The sequence below is a fragment of the Pelodiscus sinensis genome, chromosome 6, assembly GCF_049634645.1.
Source record: "Pelodiscus sinensis isolate JC-2024 chromosome 6, ASM4963464v1, whole genome shotgun sequence".
NCBI classification, from domain to species: Eukaryota; Metazoa; Chordata; order Testudines; family Trionychidae; genus Pelodiscus; species Pelodiscus sinensis.
This window is the reverse complement of record NC_134716.1, coordinates 30,225,214-30,242,799: the sequence shown is the minus strand read 5'-3', so window position 1 is coordinate 30,242,799 and position 17,586 is coordinate 30,225,214. Positions and strand designations below refer to the sequence as shown.

The window sequence follows — 17,586 nt, the reverse complement described above, 5'->3', positions numbered from 1 at the left end:
TGCTCTTCCAATTCAGGAAGTACAGTCATAGTGTGAAAGAGAAACTGCAACGAGCATTCCTAATGAGACATCAACTACATGTCAGACAAAATGCTCTTAGGGGCAACAACAAAAAGAGTTATTTTATAAAGCACGGAGGAGTCAATCAAGAACTACACTTTTGCACACCTAACAGGATATTTTTCCAACAAACCACTGGATCAGTCTGTCCAATTCTCCTTTATAATGAAATATCAGGCTGTTTAATTCTGTAGGTTGCTACTTTTTCAAAAAAGCTATAGTATAATATACTTGGTATTTATACAGTTTTTAATAAGAACTACACAAATCATCTGAATTAAACTACTAGTTTAATATGTGAGGAAATATTCCACAGTTATTTAGAATTCCTAGTGGGTGGAATTACAGTCAAACAAAACAACCTTTTACAGTTTAACCGCGATACTGACACACACCCTCATTTGCCCATTGTCGTGTCTTGTTTTCAGAAAGCTACTTTTGTCCTTACTTTTGTGCCATTGGAGTAAGAATCTGTTTCATTTCATCCATAATGGCCTCTTGCTTTTCAGGATGAGCCTCTAACACTTTGTCCAGTGTAGAGTGAACTGGGGACTGAAATGAAAATATCCCACACCAGGTTTAGTTACAAGTACTGCTTTTCAGGTTCTAAATAAATGTTTTCTTCATCATTTATCCGAAAATCATCACACATTATATGCAACAACCTTCATACCTCAACTTAGTTTTATGTTTAAACAAAATTAAGTTACACCATTTTAAAGATGTAAAACACAGTTATAATTTAAAATTAAACAAATGTATACAAATTAAACAAAAACAAATTGATCTATACTTTTACACTCTGGATAAGTCTTTAACAACACATACTCCCAGATATTCATAACATTGCCAGGAATCACATGGGGAAATAAGATAGAATGTTGCCTTTGATTCAGTTAAGTACATATATTGAGCCCCTTTTGGGGTCCAGTCCATCAATTAAGACTAGTAACTATTTCAAGAGAAGCTGCTCTTAGAAGAGCCAGCTGATAAGTAGGAACATTCTATCAACCAGTATCTCATTAAAATGAAGAAACAAGAGAGCTGGAAGTCTTTAAGGATTATGGTACAATTCGTTAAAAAAAAAAAAAAAAAAAAAACAAAGCTCTGAAGCATTCAGTTTTTGCAAAATTAGGATTCTGGACGTCAGAAAAAAAAATAATTCTTTGGTCACTGTTAAATCTGATATTTGTAGAGAGAACTGACTCCCACACTCTTAAGTATGGAAACATCAGAATTCCTAATAAGCCTTTTTTCTATGACACTTCATTCAATGCTTCTTCTCTAATACAAATATTTATTAATTTTGTTTCCACAATAGGACAAAGATAATAGTTACTGCAATTTGAAGACAAAGTAAAAAATACTCATTTCACACTAAAGCACGCACTTGCAAATGTTGCACAGGCAATTCGAGGAGGGGAGAATTACAAAAAAGTATACTGCATATTTAATTTATACCTGCTGGCTACGTCTAGACTGGCATGATTTTCCAGAAATGCTTTTAACGGAAAAGTTTTCCATTAAAAGCATTTTCAGAAAAGAGCATCTAGATTGGCACAGACGCTTTTCCGCAAAACACGTGGAAAAGCGTCTGTGGCCAATCTAGATGCGCTTTTGCGCAAAAAAAGCCCCGGTCGCCATTTTCGTGATCGGGGCTTTTTTGTGCAAAACAAATCTCAGCTGTCTACACTGGCCCTTTTGCACAAAAGTATTGCGCAAAAAGACTTTTGCCCGAACGGGAACAGCATAGTATTTCCGCAAGAACACTGACAATCTTACATGAGATCGTCAGTATTTTGCAGAAATTCAAGCAGCTAGTGTAGACAGCTGGCAAGTTTTTCCGGAAAAGTGGCTGATTTTCTGGAAAAACTGGCCAGTCTAGACACAGCCTTAGGGTACTTCCAGCTACCATTATGAATGCATAGCCAGGGGAAAGTATGCACATTTCTGACAATGACGCAAAAGATTTTAGTATCACAAATAAAGTGACTTAAGAGAAAATAAATCCTATTGGCTCAGAAGACAAGTTATTCCTAAATTTGAATGTATCAGAGTACTAAATACAAATGGTAATTTTTTCTTTATAGACCTAATATCTCGCATCAGGAAGCCATCTCTCAAATGTTATTTTCTAAATGCTTAGCTAGTTTATTGTTGACTTTCCCCACTCCAGGTTAATTTATAAGTTATATAATTTAACGTGGCTCATTGGCCAAGTTAAAAAATTACTTTTGCCACTTCCCCATCATCCTATTCAACACCAAATCTTTTATGGAAGACAGTCAAGTCAGCAAGGGATGAGACTTTCAAAAGGAGCCAGAGAGATTTGGGTGGCCAATTGATTTATGACCTTTTGAAAAATCCCAACTCAAGTTAAATGAAAGCAAAACCCTACTAACATATAAAGGAAATGTGCTGTTAAGCATTAATCTGAAACATAAGAAACAAGTGTATAGTCGGACCATGCTACAGGACATAAATTAATTTAAGAGTAGCAGATAAAAGATGATACAACAGCAGCATGAATACAATATCATAGACGAGAAGTGGATGAAGTACCAAACATTACCTTGTAAATTTGGAATGTGTTTCCATAGAGCTCTTCTGTTAACATGTTCCTTTGCTCCAGAATGGCTTTATCATTGTACGCATACTCTACTATAGCAGATGCTTCAGAATGGCGGAGCATTTTTTTTACCTCACCTTTGAAGCTCTTAATTATTTCTGCAACTTGTGATTTTGTTCTGTAACGTGTAAAGATAGACACCAAGAGATAGGAGATTGGGATAAAGGAGAGGTTATTAACTATATACATTTCCAAAAATAAAGCTAAGTGATTAAATATTATCACAGTAATACAAAAGAGACAGGCATCTATACCTGTGACATCAACCAAACACCTACTGTGGAAATACAATTAGAAAATAAACAATAAGCTCATGTTTTTAGTGGTAATACTAATGCTGCTATTGAGTCCCCTAAAGCTTTTTACTAGGATCCACAGATATGAATAGAGGCCGCTATCAGCTAATGCCACTTCAAGATCCATTAACTGTAATGTAAGTTTCTGCTTGGAAGCGTGTGGACTGAACACATATGTTAAAGTGTGTTAACCAACTAGTACCCAAAGGATCTCGTCTTGATGTCTGGATCCATCTAGTCATCTATCTTGTGTCTTGGATCCATGTAGCCACTCCCACTCAACCAGGAAATTTCCCTGTCAATTTCTGCAATAGTGCAGAAGCAGAGAGGAAAGAGTGAGGAGCGTACAGCTCATGCGTACACGACCGGTGCCATACCTATGTCAGCATAACTGTTTAAAGATGCAGATTACAGTGACAGAAGGGGGTGGAGGATAACTAAAGCAATGGATACATTCTTCCATCAACCTAACTGCTTCTACACCAGGAGCTAGGTTAGCAGAGCTACATCACTCAGGAGTGGATTTTTGCAATCTATCAACTCCACAGCTACAACAAACTAAGTCTAGACCAGGCCACACCTATGCTCCATAAATGTAGCTGATCTAGCTAAAGGGAATAGAAGAAGAAAATGAACAGTGACAGCCTAGTAGAGGGCAGAGCAAGCCAAGGACAGACAAAGGACTCAATGTACAACAGTAGGAGTACATATTTATTTTAGGAGACATTGGTTACATTCTGTAGAAAAAAGACAATTTTCTGCACTACTGTAATCTTTTCAAAGGGAAGGGCATGTCTTTGTAGGACTGTTTATTATAAACCACACAAGGGAAAGCATTGAGCGTCTTTCCCTGTCCCGATCTCTTCTGCATGTGTATTCTGCACTTTTTAATTTGATGTTCAGAATTTTTGGAGAGAGAGCTTACCCTGTAACAATGCTACAGGACATAAATTAATTTAAGTTTATGACAGCAGGCAACTCCCAGCCCTTATTTTCAAATACACTGCCAAAACAATTTCACATAGAGGAGACAGCCTGCATCAAAGCCATTATTTATGATGTAACAGATTAATAATAAACAGGTACGTTCACATTCCAAAATTAACGGTTTATGCAAGAAAAAGATACAAGAATTGATTAACATCTTCATACCCACCCATACATAAGAAACTTCTTTACAATATTTCTGGAATATCTGGACTTGCTCAATTCTATTAGGCTATCTGGGGAGGAAAAAAGAAGAAAAAGATATGTTAGTTTTCTTCATCCCTTAAAATAGCATGCTGTTTACTCTCCTACAAAACAAAACTAAAAATCATAGCTCAGTGACCTCTTGCACTTGAGCAGGAATTAATTTATCGGCAAGTGACATCTAACGGAAAAAACCCTCAGATATGAAAAAGTATACCAACAGACTTTTGAGAGTGAAGAAAAATTAAGGAGAGCTACATTATAAAAAAATAGTGCCAATTTCCAAAGCAAATGCATAAAAAGAGAAAAATACACCTTTTAATTCTTCAAATATCTCTTGCCTTTGCTTTTCATTTCCATACCGAATGAAACATTGAATAACTCGAGTTGAGTCATGTGCAAATGCCATCTGTAAGATAAATATTTTTATTATCTCAGCCTTTTGCATAATATTATATGAAAGAGTTTATTTTAATACATTTATTCTGTTAAGAGTATTGTTTTATGCAGCACATGGGATGATATGGCAAATAGGTATTATATAAATAAAATACATTATAAAGAAAAAAGTTTTAAGGTAAGTGTAGTTTTAACAGTTTTCATTGCTCCAATATTTCACCACCAAACAGAGAATAAAATCAATATCTGGCAACTGCAGGCAATGGAATTAGTGATATTTGTAAATATGTGCCAAAAATATTGAACTTTTTTATTTTAAATGGAGATTGCCCAGCTCCTAGAACTGGAAGGGACCCCCTCATTGAGTCCAGTCCCCTGCCTACACAGCAGGACCAAGTATCATCTCAGATGAATTTTTGCCCCAAATGGCTGCTACAAGGATTGAACTCACAACCCTGGGTTTAGCAGGCCAATGCTCAAACCACTGAGCTATCCCTCCCCACAATGTTTTATCAGCTGCAACAGCCCCATGAGATATACAGCCTATTTTTTTTTTAAAAACTCCCACAGTGACAGCAATCATGCATTTGTATCATAGCACAAGATAATATGATCAGAATTCTCAATTTAAAACAGCAGGCACTACTGAGTAGACACAATATCAATTCACTTAAAAAAATAAAAAATATATATTTTTAAAAAAGAATCTAAAAGTACACCAAGACACTAAAAATAATAAAGTACACCAAAAAGTCAAAAATAAAGTTTTAAGCTAGCAATTTAGGAGAAAGATTGATTGGCTAATAGTTAGCAACTAGCCTGAATTGTACTTAGCCATCCAATCTTTCTCCTAAATTGCTAGCTTAAAACTTTATTTTTGACTTTTTGGTGCACTTTTTTATTATTTTTAGTCTTTTGGTGCGCTTTTAGAAAGATTGTCTTTTTTAAAAGTTTTTTTTTTAATTTTTGTTTTTTTGGTCTTAAATGTAGTGTATTTCAAGTTATAAAAACTCCAAGGTTCATTTTGATATGCTTCTATATTTTGAGCTAGACTTTTTTACAAAAAAAATTTTTCCACTAGGTATTTACATTTGTAATGAAAAACAGTTGTTGTGTGTAAAGTAAGGATAGAGTAAATTGAGGTGATCAATCAATTGTTTTGTTGGTGAAAAGGAGGAAGGCTTTGAAGATGCTGTAATCCTTCTAAAACAAAATACAGGACTATGTAGCACTTTAAAGACTAACAAGATGGTTTATTAGATGATGAGCTTTCGTGGGCCAGACCCACTTCCTCAGATCAAATAGTGGAAGAAAATTGCCACAACCATATATACCATACCTTTGGTATATATGGTTGTGGCAATTTTCTTCCACTATTTGATCTGAGGAAGTGGGTCTGGCCCACGAAAGCTCATCATCTAATAAACCATCTTGTTAGTCTTTAAAGTGCTACATAGTTGTAGCCAGACAGACCCCCCCCCCCCATCTCATCCATCTTATTTTGCCTCTCTGAGGTTCCTGAAGCATACAGGACAGAGAAGGAGCAATAAAATCATCATAGTCTATGCTGGCTCATCTGATCCTGAGAAGCTGAAAACATAGATATGAGGAGAGAACGATTAAGGCAATAAGCTGGCCTTGAGGCTGCGAGAAGTACCCGGCTGGCACCCATGTTGATACGAACACACAGTCCCTGGAAGAGGAATTTCCCACTGAGAAAAAGAATGCCCAGTACTTCCAATTTAATCCTCTCAACTCTCTCTTACAAGTGTAAATTAAGTTCACAACTCCCTTGTAAGAACTGGTCTCACAAAAGACAGACCAGCACCATTTGGCATCACAGATAAGAAAGAGAAATACGTGACCCAATGGGTATAAAGGTGGGTACAGCAGCGCACTCACTTTTGAGTGTCACTCTACCCTCTACCTGCTGGTCGGGTTAGGTGTTTGACCTCCCGAGGTTCTATGGGGACGCCCACCTCGTATTTTCGTCTTTCCTAGGAATTGAGGGACCGGCCCTGGCCTGACACGCTGGAGTCAAGAGGCACAGAAGGGGGTAAAAATTGTACCTGGATGTGGTCCTCTGTCTTAAGTGTACAAAGACTAAGAGCTCTTTAAAGGTTAAGCTGTTACTTGGTACTATTATTTCTGTTTTTCCTATCTTTATCTTCTTTGTAACCATTTTTTAAGATCTATATTTTGCTAGCAGTTAAGAAATAGAACAATAGCCATTGCAACCATATGATTTATAAGCTTCCTCAATAAACCTGTAACTGTTTAAGCTTTAACCTGCCTCCTTCAGTTGCTGTAACAGAACCAGGCACAATTTAAAAGAACTTCAGCTGGTCTTAAGGGACAGATATAGGGAGCGCTTGGGAGTTTGGATTTGTGTCACTCCCAGGTGGCAGATCCGTTGGGGCACTTCTCAGCCTCCCCCAGGCTGCCTGCTGCGAAGGAATCACAGATTCTAGCAGCTAAAATCTGAAGTGTAATAAGCTCTCCCTGCAAACTTATTGGGGCGCTCGTCAACCTCCTCCAGGTTGCCCGCTGCAAGGGACCGCGGTCTCAGCAGTTGAAGTCTCGGGTGTATAGCACACACACACACACACACCACTCACTGCCCTGACCATCGGCTGACAATAGTCCTGTATTTTGTTTCAGCTACACCAGACTAACACGGCTACATTTTTATCGTAATCCTTCTAAGGAGTCTTTATGACAAACACTGTCACCTATTAATTTGTTTGGATTGATTTCATTGATCTCCACGCCTTCTAAAGACCGTACTCGACTGAGTGCCATAAATGGCTGAGTTGGCGCAAAGTAACAACTGCTCTATCCACCGTAGTCCCTTGTAGTTTGTGATGGTGACAGAATAAGAGTGGATGATTGGAAGCATTCACCGCTCCACCAACCCATATCCAAAATTCTTACTTTGAAGTAAGAATAAGAGCCTCCGGAAAAGGGCACTTTTTCCGGAGGATCGGGGCCAGTCTAGACGCTCTTTTCCGGCTTTTTTAAAAGCCGGAAAAAAGCGGCGGACATTTTTATTTAAATGCCGCGGGGGATATTTAAATCCCCCGCGGATTTCCCTACGACGACTGCTGAAATTTACATGCCCCTTCCGGAAAAGGGGCCAGTGTAGACGTAGCCCCTGTGTTTCCCAGGCAAATGCCCTATCACTCTAAGCCACTCCAGAACTCTGCAGAAGCCCTTCCAACCCTTGCAATACAAATACAATGCACACCCATGTTTGTATAGATATATGCATGTATGTGTGAAAGTTGAAAATCCCATGAGACAGACAAGAATGGTGGCCATTTAATAGACAATCTTTTTAGACAATCTTTCTAACAGTTAACTATGCCTCCTTATAATTCACAGAAAACACACATCCAAAGGGTGAAGTGAAAATAATGAGACTGCTAGAGTTTAAAAGATAATGGCAAGAATGAGCACCAAGGCACTAACTTTGATGTAGGTTTTTAAGAAACTCAACTGCAAAAATTCGCTACAACTCTAACAGAAACTGCAAGCTAACTGAAATTGAGCTACACCCAATGGGAATTTTACAGATTAGGATGCCAGCTAACAAGTTCTCTTTAATGTCAGTTGATCTGCAAAGCATGCTGGTACTATTATCCTCAAAGACTAGGAACACAGAATGCAACCTTTCCAAACTCAGTTTCCTCATTCATTGAAACCTTGTTCTATCTGGATGTTTACAACGTCCAACTTCTGGATAAACAGGGTTGCATTATATGGACCATGTGCTTCATAAAGGTCATTTAGCGCAACACACTTTTTCACTATTCATACAAAGGGGGTTATCAACTTGCCCATTTTGATTTTTAAATACATTTGTTCTGCATTTCTTACACTTTTAATTTTCCCCTGAAGCAGTTTATGTAGTTCCTTTATTAGTTTATCTCGCTTTTCCTTGTCACAGTTTTTCCTACAAACAAAAACAGACAAATGGGAAAATCTTCAATATGAGAGCAATTTTTTTGGAAATACAAAAATAACAAAGTTGTGAGCTAGAAAGAAAGAAAGAAAGAAAGAAAGAAAGAAAGAAAGAAAGAAAGAAAGAAAGAAAGAAAGAAAGAAAGAAAGAAAGAAAGAAAGAAAGAAAGAAAGAAAGAAAGAAAGAAAGAAAGAAAGAAAGAAAGAAAGAAAGAAAGAAAGAAAGAAAGGACTGCTTTTAAAAAAATGAACGCCCACAAGTCATGTTTAGGTACTCATTTATGAAAGTCTTCACCAGAATTGTCGGTATATTTTAATCTCTAGGGCAGCTACGGCCAACCCGCGGCTCGTGAGCCGCATGTGGCTCTTCCCTCCCCCCTGAAAGTGCGGCTTGCGCCCTGAAAACGGCTCCTGCCTCCCGGCGCTCACTGGGGCAGGAGAGCCATCCAGCGCGGCCATTCAAAATGGCATCTTCAAGATGATGTTTGCTGGCAGGAGCCTGATGTGGGCAAAAAGCCTTTAACTGCGTTTCTTAAAGGGGCAGTCTTTTTTTCCTCCCCCATAACCAACTGTGGCTAGGGGTTGGGATTTGGGGGGTGGTAGCTTGACAACATTTCCCCCCTGGCTCTTTGTGGTATATGCGTAACTATTTTGGCTCTTCACCTGTAATGGGTTGGCCACCCCTGCTCTAGGGGTAAAGACACATCATAAAATTTCAAAGAGCCTCCGCCAGAGGGACTCTAAGGTCCTCAGCATTTTACAGGATCATGCCTCAAGTTATCTTAATATAAAAGATCTCCCCTGAATTTACGCCCACTTATACATTCTTACAGGTGCCTCAAGACTATTTCTATTATCTGTCAACAAAATTTAACATGAGACCTCCACAGAATTCCAATTCAAGATAATTTGCATGAGTACATTCAAAAGAACTGTATGAAAAGAGCCATTATTACCTTCTCACTGTTTCCCATATGTGTTTTGATTTGATGATTACATCATAATTTGTTTTGTCATTAAGTTGTCTGCTCTGCTTTAATTCCTTCTTTTTCTTTTTTAAATCACTCCATTTAGGCTTCTTAGGTGCTGATCCTATTGACATTGTTCATAACAAAGTAAGTCACTGAGAGGCATTTGGAGTCCAATGAAGTCAATAGAACTAGGACAATTGTCATGAGCTAAGCTTCTTCCCTTGACTGCCTACCTAGTTCATCTGAAATGGTTAATACATAGTAAAGTCTTGGGGTGGCTGGCACTCACAGGGCGGAGGGAAGGGGACACGCACATTTAACTGTACCCTTTAGTTGTCTAAGGCCAACATTTAGGTGCCACTGGCATTCAGAAAATTCCTGCTAAAATGCCAACTAATGGTAAAACCTGTGTTTCCATTGATAAGAGAGAAAATAGCACATCTATCTGACTGATCTGCACACAGAACGGAGGATGCATTTGTGGTCAACACTCATTAGAGAACAGATTGTAGCTCTCTGAGAATATACCTGAAAAGTGAGAGATGAAGTTAAAGTATCAATAGAAGAGGCTAAGAGAGTCACTACAAAATATTCCAAAGCCCACTGGTTAGGGAACTCACCTGGGAGGTGGAAGACCTGAGTTTAAGTCCCTACTCCAACTCAGCCAAAGTGGAGATTAAGCTCCAGGCAAGTGGAAATTACCTCCAACATCCCCAACAAGAGTTCTAATTACTAGGCCAGCAATGGGCAATCTAGGCTAGTGAGAGGGCCACATGAATGGACATAAACAAGATAGTCTCCCGGGATAGAGTAGTTCTGCTAACTGTGCTTGTGTACATAGAATTTAAGGAGTTTGCTGATTGAACCATAGCAGTGCTTTGTGAGAGCCATGTGCTTGCTCCCTGTGCATCTACTCAATCAGTGTTGGGTACACTCAGCAAACACCTCACTTTATGTGCCCTCTCTTTATATGCCTGTCACTTCAGTAATACCATTAGGGAAAAAAAAAACCTACGCAGACAGAAATCTGGCAACCCAGCGCATGAACAACAGTAAATAAAATGTCTCATGGGCCACACGTAGAACCCTGATGGACCGCACGTGGCCTGTGACTCACAGGTTGCCCACCACTGAACTAGGCCATTGGATTTTTCTTGACTAAAGTGACTACTGCTGGTGAGAGTTCTCTGCCGTAAATTATGAGTTGAGGGAGTGGCCCGTTCCCTTTAATCAGTCAACTGGTTAAATATGCTTAACTGGTTTACAAATTAAGTAGTATTTTATATCCCTAGCCCCTACAGCCCCTCTAGTGACTTCACAAGTCATAACACAATATATCATCCCTTCTCTCTTCATTCCCTAGCCAGTGTTTCTCAACCAGTGGTACGAGTACCCTCAGGGGTACTTAAGAGAAGTCTGCAGGGGTACATCAACACAACTGAAGTTTGGAGAAAACTGAGTTTTTGTTTTAAGTTTTACAGCACTTTATTATTTTTGTACTTTTTACACCCTGTGGCTATGATTAAGTTGTTTAAACAAATGTGTTGCAATGGTACGAAAAAATTGTGTGTCTGAAAACTGTAGGTGCTGGGGGGTACATATTTTTTCAAGGGGTACTTTATAAAAAAAAGTTGAGAAACACTGCCCTAGACTCTACTCTCCCCCCCCAAAAAAAGCAGGAGAGGTGGGTGTATTTTTACAAATATAACAAAATCACCATTTTTGTGATATCTTAGATTCTAACAAGGACTATTTACCCATAAAAATTAAACTTAGTGGGATTCTTGCCTTTCATATCCTTGAGATAAACAGTCAGAATTCAAAAACCTAGTGTTAGAAAAGAATCCATTCCCAACTGCAAACACTGCATCTGCCTCCAATCAATACCTCTGGCACCCTCCTTTTATAAAGGAATGTAGATCAAAAACAATGAAAAGAGGAAAGAAGTGAAATTAAAGGCCACAATCAGTTTGATACACTGCCCTCTAATAAATGATAACTATTCTTATACACAGATTTTGTGTCTTGTAAAATTTGTTCCTTGTAATATGTTAATTTATTTTATTGGCATCTGTTCAAGTATGTAAAGCACTGGAGGAAAACAAAAACAAAATAAAAAGATTCTTAACAGATGAGTTCACTTATAGGTTTAAATATACCAGCTTTAACAATTACCCAGTATGATTTTATTTGTAAAGCCTTCTTGCATGCTTAATCCTTTCATTCAGCAGGATTCATTAGGCGCTTTTACAATATAGTGGTTAAAGACTGCTATACATCAACATTAATACTTTAAAAGTATTTTTCAAATGAGATGTCATAAATGAACTTCAAGGTACAGAAAAAGTTGGCCGATGTTTGCTTTTAATTTAATCTTCTCATACCAAAATTAATCACTATATTCAATACAGATTCCCAGAAGTGAAAAGTCAGTGGGCAAGGCTTAGGGTTGCTAACTAGCACAGTTCAGTTGAAGCCCAACAGAATTGATGAAATAAAAGCTCCAGCTCTTAACAATAACATTATTTAACAGTTTAGCTCTACTGGATCAAGTCTGGAGACTTACAGTTGTTTTAAGATAAAACATTAAAAAATATGAATGTAACTCCACCACCTCTATTTCTATAAAGTTTTTGAAAGAGGAGTATTCCCCAAATTAAATCAAAGCTAAAAGTCTGAAAAAGCTGCCATAAGCCTCCAATTTCCCTTAGTTATTAAGCATACTTCATTTGTGACAGCCCTTTATATTCAGAACTAGGAAAGTAAAGAGTTAACCGGTTACCCGGTAAGGACCACCTAGACTGGCTGGGCCTGCTGCACCACTGTGTCTATATAAGCACACACAGAAAAGTCAATTTACGAAAATGCATCCAGTATATAACACTGATTTCACTAGCAAAAAAATGCTACTGGACTACAGCCCAACAGTATAAATGAAGATAAGTCTTTGTTCTTCAAGTTTTGGCTATCATTGTTAGAAGCATTGCACAAGACAAAAACACGTGACGTTCACATTTTGATACCAACACCAGTCATTAGCCAGCAGATGGTGCTCTTGAATGAAAGCGGGATCTTTCCTCCAAAGGAGAATATCTCCAAAAGGCCCCACTATTCAAAGAAGTATCATCAGATGTGTGTAAAAATTAGCAGTAAGATTGAAAGGCAAATGACAGAAATAGTCATAAAGTTAGATTAGTTATTTAGTACTTGAAGTTCCCTTTGTCGCTACAAACTTAGGCAGCAGTTTACATCATCCCATAACCAAGAAATCAGCCAATAAATTTAATTTACCAGTGGGCTGCCTATATTAAAATTGGAATAGTCACTGCCACAGACTGCAGGTCACATGACTGGTATAGTAATCTGTTTAAATAGGCTGAAATAATATTTTCCATAAAAAGTCAAATAGGGTGCTACAGAGAAGCATTTTTCAAAGTTACAGTTTTTCAGTATTCAAAATAGTGAAAGTTGATGATTTGGAAAATAATAGCAAGACAATTCCCTTCTTCCTCTACATTTCCAGTACAAGCAACTTGGCTCCACAACCAGCTTGGATGTGACCATCCCTATCTCAAATTTCAGGGTAACAGGTGCATAGGCACGACTTATGCCTATGGTCATTAAAACAGAGAACAGTTATACAGTTAAAAAGTCACAGCAATTATAGCAGAGTCACGATCCACTTAAATCTATTAACATTTTAAGAATATATATATTGTTGAAAGAAAATAAGCTTCCATTTTATTGTAAGTGTATACTTTAGACTAGATATAACAATTCAAAATAAAAAAAATATATTGTTTTTTATTATTATTACTCACCACCCTCCTTGTCTTGCTGGAATTTTCTCTTCTTTGTGAACTTTCCTGGTTGCTGTTTACTCTTGAATTGTTTCACACTAGTCTTACCAAGATTTTTGTTTCCCCTCTCAGACTTCTTGGATCTGAATTTAGGCTTTCCTTCTTTACCTCCTGTGCTATGAAACTTCTTTGGTGGACCAGAATCTATGCACAACAAAAACAGAATTAGGCTGAAAAAGACACAGTCCTAGAACTGATACTATTTCCAAGATTCAATAACTATTAAAAGTGTTAAAAATTATTTTGTAACAATTAGACTGCACATAATATACCAAAATCCATGCATGCTTACACAGAATTTAAAAAAAAAAAAAAAAAAAAAAAAAAAAACAGATCCCGAAAAGCCACTACCATTCTTATTAAATCTATGACAATTTTATATCCCTCCCACCTTGCTTTTCATCATAGTCTTATGATCTTTCTCCTAGTTTTGCCTTAAGTCTTTCATACAAATGCAATGCAACACTAAAGTGAACAGAGGAACAAAGTTGCCTAATTTGTAGTAAGAGATAAGGCCTCAATCCTGCAAACATCTATAAACATGTTAAGTAGCCTAATTGGTAAAATGTGAATGGGTATAGGTTTATCTCTGGCTTGTCTCTGGTGTCCCTAGACATGGTAATTGCTCAATCTCTGATGCTTAGAAAACTTCCACCAATTAAAGCAACCAGGCATAAATGGCATAAAAATGGCTCAGTGTTGTGTGCAATGGTGGGAAAGCAAATTGTGTTAAGTCTGCACACCTTCAAAAGGGCCTGTTTGACAGCAAGGACTGCAAAATACAAGAATGCAACACAGTTTACAGTTTAACAGTAGGGATGTAAGTGGTTAATTGACTAGTCACTCCCCATTCCCCTTGCTGCCTCTATCAGAAAGAGGCAGCGAGGGGAGAAGAGGGGTTGCTGAGGGGAGCCAGCTCCAGCTCCGTGGGAAGGGGCAGGGGCTCAGCAGCAGCATTTCACCTTTGAAATGTACAAGAGTCCCCACTGAGGTTCTTGTACATTTCAAAGACTGAAACTGCACATGGAGCCTGGGGCCAGCATGGAGTCCCCAGCTGACCCTGGGCTCCATGGAGGTGCTTCCACTTTGAAACGTACAACCAGTGGCTGGGGCTCTTGTATATTCAAAGCAGAAGCACCACATGGAGCCTGAGTCAGCAGGGGACTCCCAGCTGGCCCTGGGCTCCACTTGGTGTTTCAATCTTGGTGTTTTAAAGGAGGAACACCTGACAGCACTTCTTTGAAATGCAGCAAGAGCCAGCCAGCTGTTGCTACATTTCAAAGTGGAAGCGCCCTTATCAACTAATCGACTAGTTAAGGGAAATTCCATTGACTATTTGATTAGTTGGTTAATCTAATTTTAACATTCCTATTTAACAGACAATTTCTACTTTTTTATTAAAAACCTCTAGAAAACACTTAAAATATCTGTGATACACAGTTAAATGACAGCCTAAATTGCCAGCATGTAGAACACTGAAAGAACGTTCAAGCATCTTACATACAACTCATCCTCTCAGTTGCAGTTAGGTTGCTTTGCTCCTTAAAAACAAAACAAAAAACCCCTCTTAGGTGATGCCTACACTGTGCACCGTACAGCAGAACACACCTGTACCACTGCTCTTTGCAGGCAAGACAGAGTTCTCCTGTAGGCAAAATAACACCATCCCCAATAGCGGAAGAAGCTTTGTCAACAGGAGAGCATCTTCCACTGACAAGAGCACTGTCTATACCAGCAGTAAAACTTTTGTCAGGTGTGTGTCTGACAAACATGTAATGTAGACATAGCCTTAGGAAAAGTAACTGGCAATGAAATTTTTTAGATTTATGCTTCTTGAACCTAATAAAGAACTCTGTTCTTGCCAATATTAATTATTATTGTAAGCCATTAATGTTGCTTTCATCGGAAAACAGCTGACATCTGGTGAGAATGCTGAATATTTTTCCCCTCAAATTTAATAAAAATGAATGCATTTGAAAGTGAAGAGATGAGCACCAGCTTGAGCTGAAGTGCCTCAATCCTCAAAATTGTACAGCAATTTTGTTATTCCAATTGTGAAATACTTTCTTAAGCAGAGAATGAAAAGTGACTACATTCTTCAGCATGGATGGCAATTTGGGAAAATGTGGACAAAAATGAGAACATTTTCAATTTTAAGCTAGTAGTATTTTAAATCAGATTTTCAAAGCTGAAGCGTTTGCACAACAATCCACTTGTGCCATCTCAGCTCTTCTTTTTCAATATTTTACATTTTGTTCATACAACTGCTTATGCAAATTAATTTGAGTTTGCTGTATCTGTTGCATTCTCCACCCTTCAATAAGAACAGATTTATTATACATTATTCTTTGCAGTCTTACCATTATCTTTCTTAAATTTATTTTTTCTTTGTGGTGCTTTTCCACTTTTTCCTGTGAATCTTTTTTTACCTTTGGCTTCCATAGCAGTGACACTGAAATACAGAAAAAAGAGACAACTTGCTGGGGACAATGAAAAGATGCATCTATTTTAGCTCAAGAGCATAATGACTTCTCTAATTCATGAGCTATATGACAGAACTGACGAAGCAGCACTAAAAGACTGGCAACAATTCATAATTTTGTACCTCTAACTTGTGTTTTTCTTATTAGACATTAAGTTTCCCATTTCTCTTGTAATCATTAGTGCATCTGATTACCAAACCAGGTTAAATAAGATTATAATTGCTTGACTAAGTAACCCATAAGGTTCATATTCAATGCCATTCTCTACAGTAGGCACCTTAAGGTCTCCACCCTGAAATGAGCAAAGTTAAGGAAAGACTAACAGATTAGGAGTTATGCAAATAAGCAAGTGAGAGTAGAAAAATGAATAAATAAAGCCTCTCTATCCTGCAACCACTAATATGTGAGCTTAACTTCAAACGTGTAAGATTAAACCCACAATGCTTACAGGTCTAGACCGTAAGAAAGCACAGTAAGCTTATACTAGTAAACACAGTAAGCTTACTTATTAGAAACTCAACAAGGCTCATCCACTCATTGAGTCTCTCTGGGTTGATCTAGTTCATGGGTTCCCAAACTGGGGGGCGTGAAGAACTTCCAAGGGGTGAATGAAGCGACCCAGCCCCACACCCCATCGATCCCACCCCAAGTTTTGCTATTTTTCTGGAGGGGGCGGGGGCATGAGGATTTCTCAAAAATCAAAAGAGGGGCGTGATGCCGAAAAGTTTGGCTGCTGCACAAACCGAAGAGAAGGGACGTGGGGAGAAGGCAGCGCCCAGAGAGGCCGCAGTGAAGAAGCCAGCGCCCAGAGGTTTGCAGGCAAGGAAAACAGGCACGAGGGGGGTATGAAGGGATGGGTGTGTGTGTCTGTGTTGGGGAGGGGGGGAGACACAGTGTGACACACTCCAGCGCCCAGGGCTTTAGAGAGCGCGAGTGCTGGGCCGCAGCTGCTGGTACTGGATGTAGAAAGCTGCTCCCTTAGGAGGCTGCGCTACCGGTAGCAGTTTCCGATCCGTAAGGACCCGCTCCCATGTCAGTGCCCCTGAGCACGCTCCGTGCCCGTAAAGTCTCCCTAAGTAGCACCCTCCGACGGGAGCAGCCTCCTAATGCCACCGACCCCCCCGCTCGCCTCTGCGGGGCCCGGCGCTGGAAGGGGTTTCGCCGCGGGCCCCGTCCCCCAAGTGCCTGGCCGCCCCCGCGGGGCAGACCGCAGCGGCGAGTCCCCCCGGCCGGGCAGGGAGGTCGCAGGGCCCGGGGAGACCCAGCCCGACCCGCACGCGACACCCGCAACGGCCGCTCCGATCCTCACCCAGGCACGTGCGCTGCCCCGGCAACCTGCGCCCGCATCCCTGCTTTGCGGCTGCCCGCGGAGGACGGGGGGGGGGGGGGGGGGTCGCGCGAAGTCGGCGCGCTCCCCATTGGCTAGCCAGGCAGGAGCACGATAGCGTCGGCGCAGGCTGCCGTAAAGCGGCAGACGGGGCGGGGCGCTGGGGTCGGCAGTGGTGGAGCGTTGTGCTGCATGGGGCGGGGTTGTGCGTCATCGCCCGCACCGCGCTGCTGGAGGTTCCGCCCGGCCGCGCGCCGCGCACCTCCGGGCTCGGGGGAGGGGCGCTGCTCTTCGTTCCAAAACCGGCCTCTTGAGCCAGGCCCGGGCGCTGCAACCGGCGGGAGGGGCTGCCCCCCCCCCCCGGCTTAACGCAGTGAAACAGCCCAAATTGGGGGTGTCCGCCACGG

The 17,586-nt window shown here is 39.9% G+C and overlaps 1 protein-coding gene across 2 annotated transcripts in view; it reads right to left on the bottom strand.

The window, feature by feature from the left end:
• Positions 1-17,310, bottom strand: part of PUM3 (pumilio RNA binding family member 3) — a 43,192-nt gene extending 25,882 nt beyond the window's left edge. Inside the window, exons 1-9 of one of the 2 annotated variants that reach the window (XM_075931657.1) lie at positions 17,162-17,310; positions 15,730-15,821; positions 13,331-13,513; positions 9,495-9,630; positions 8,455-8,530; positions 4,492-4,585; positions 4,142-4,208; positions 2,633-2,807; positions 509-612 (exon numbers count right to left, since the gene is read on the bottom strand). In XM_075931657.1, coding sequence (XP_075787772.1) covers positions 509-612; positions 2,633-2,807; positions 4,142-4,208; positions 4,492-4,585; positions 8,455-8,530; positions 9,495-9,630; positions 13,331-13,513; positions 15,730-15,821; positions 17,162-17,271 — 1,037 coding nt within the window. In that variant the 5' untranslated portion in view covers positions 17,272-17,310. Of the gene's footprint in view, positions 1-508; positions 613-2,632; positions 2,808-4,141; positions 4,209-4,491; positions 4,586-8,454; positions 8,531-9,494; positions 9,631-13,330; positions 13,514-15,729; positions 15,822-16,357; positions 16,486-17,161 lie in introns of those variants that run through there. The other variant, XM_006129899.4, reaches the window with a different exon arrangement.
• Between the last annotated feature and the right edge of the window lie 276 nt (positions 17,311-17,586).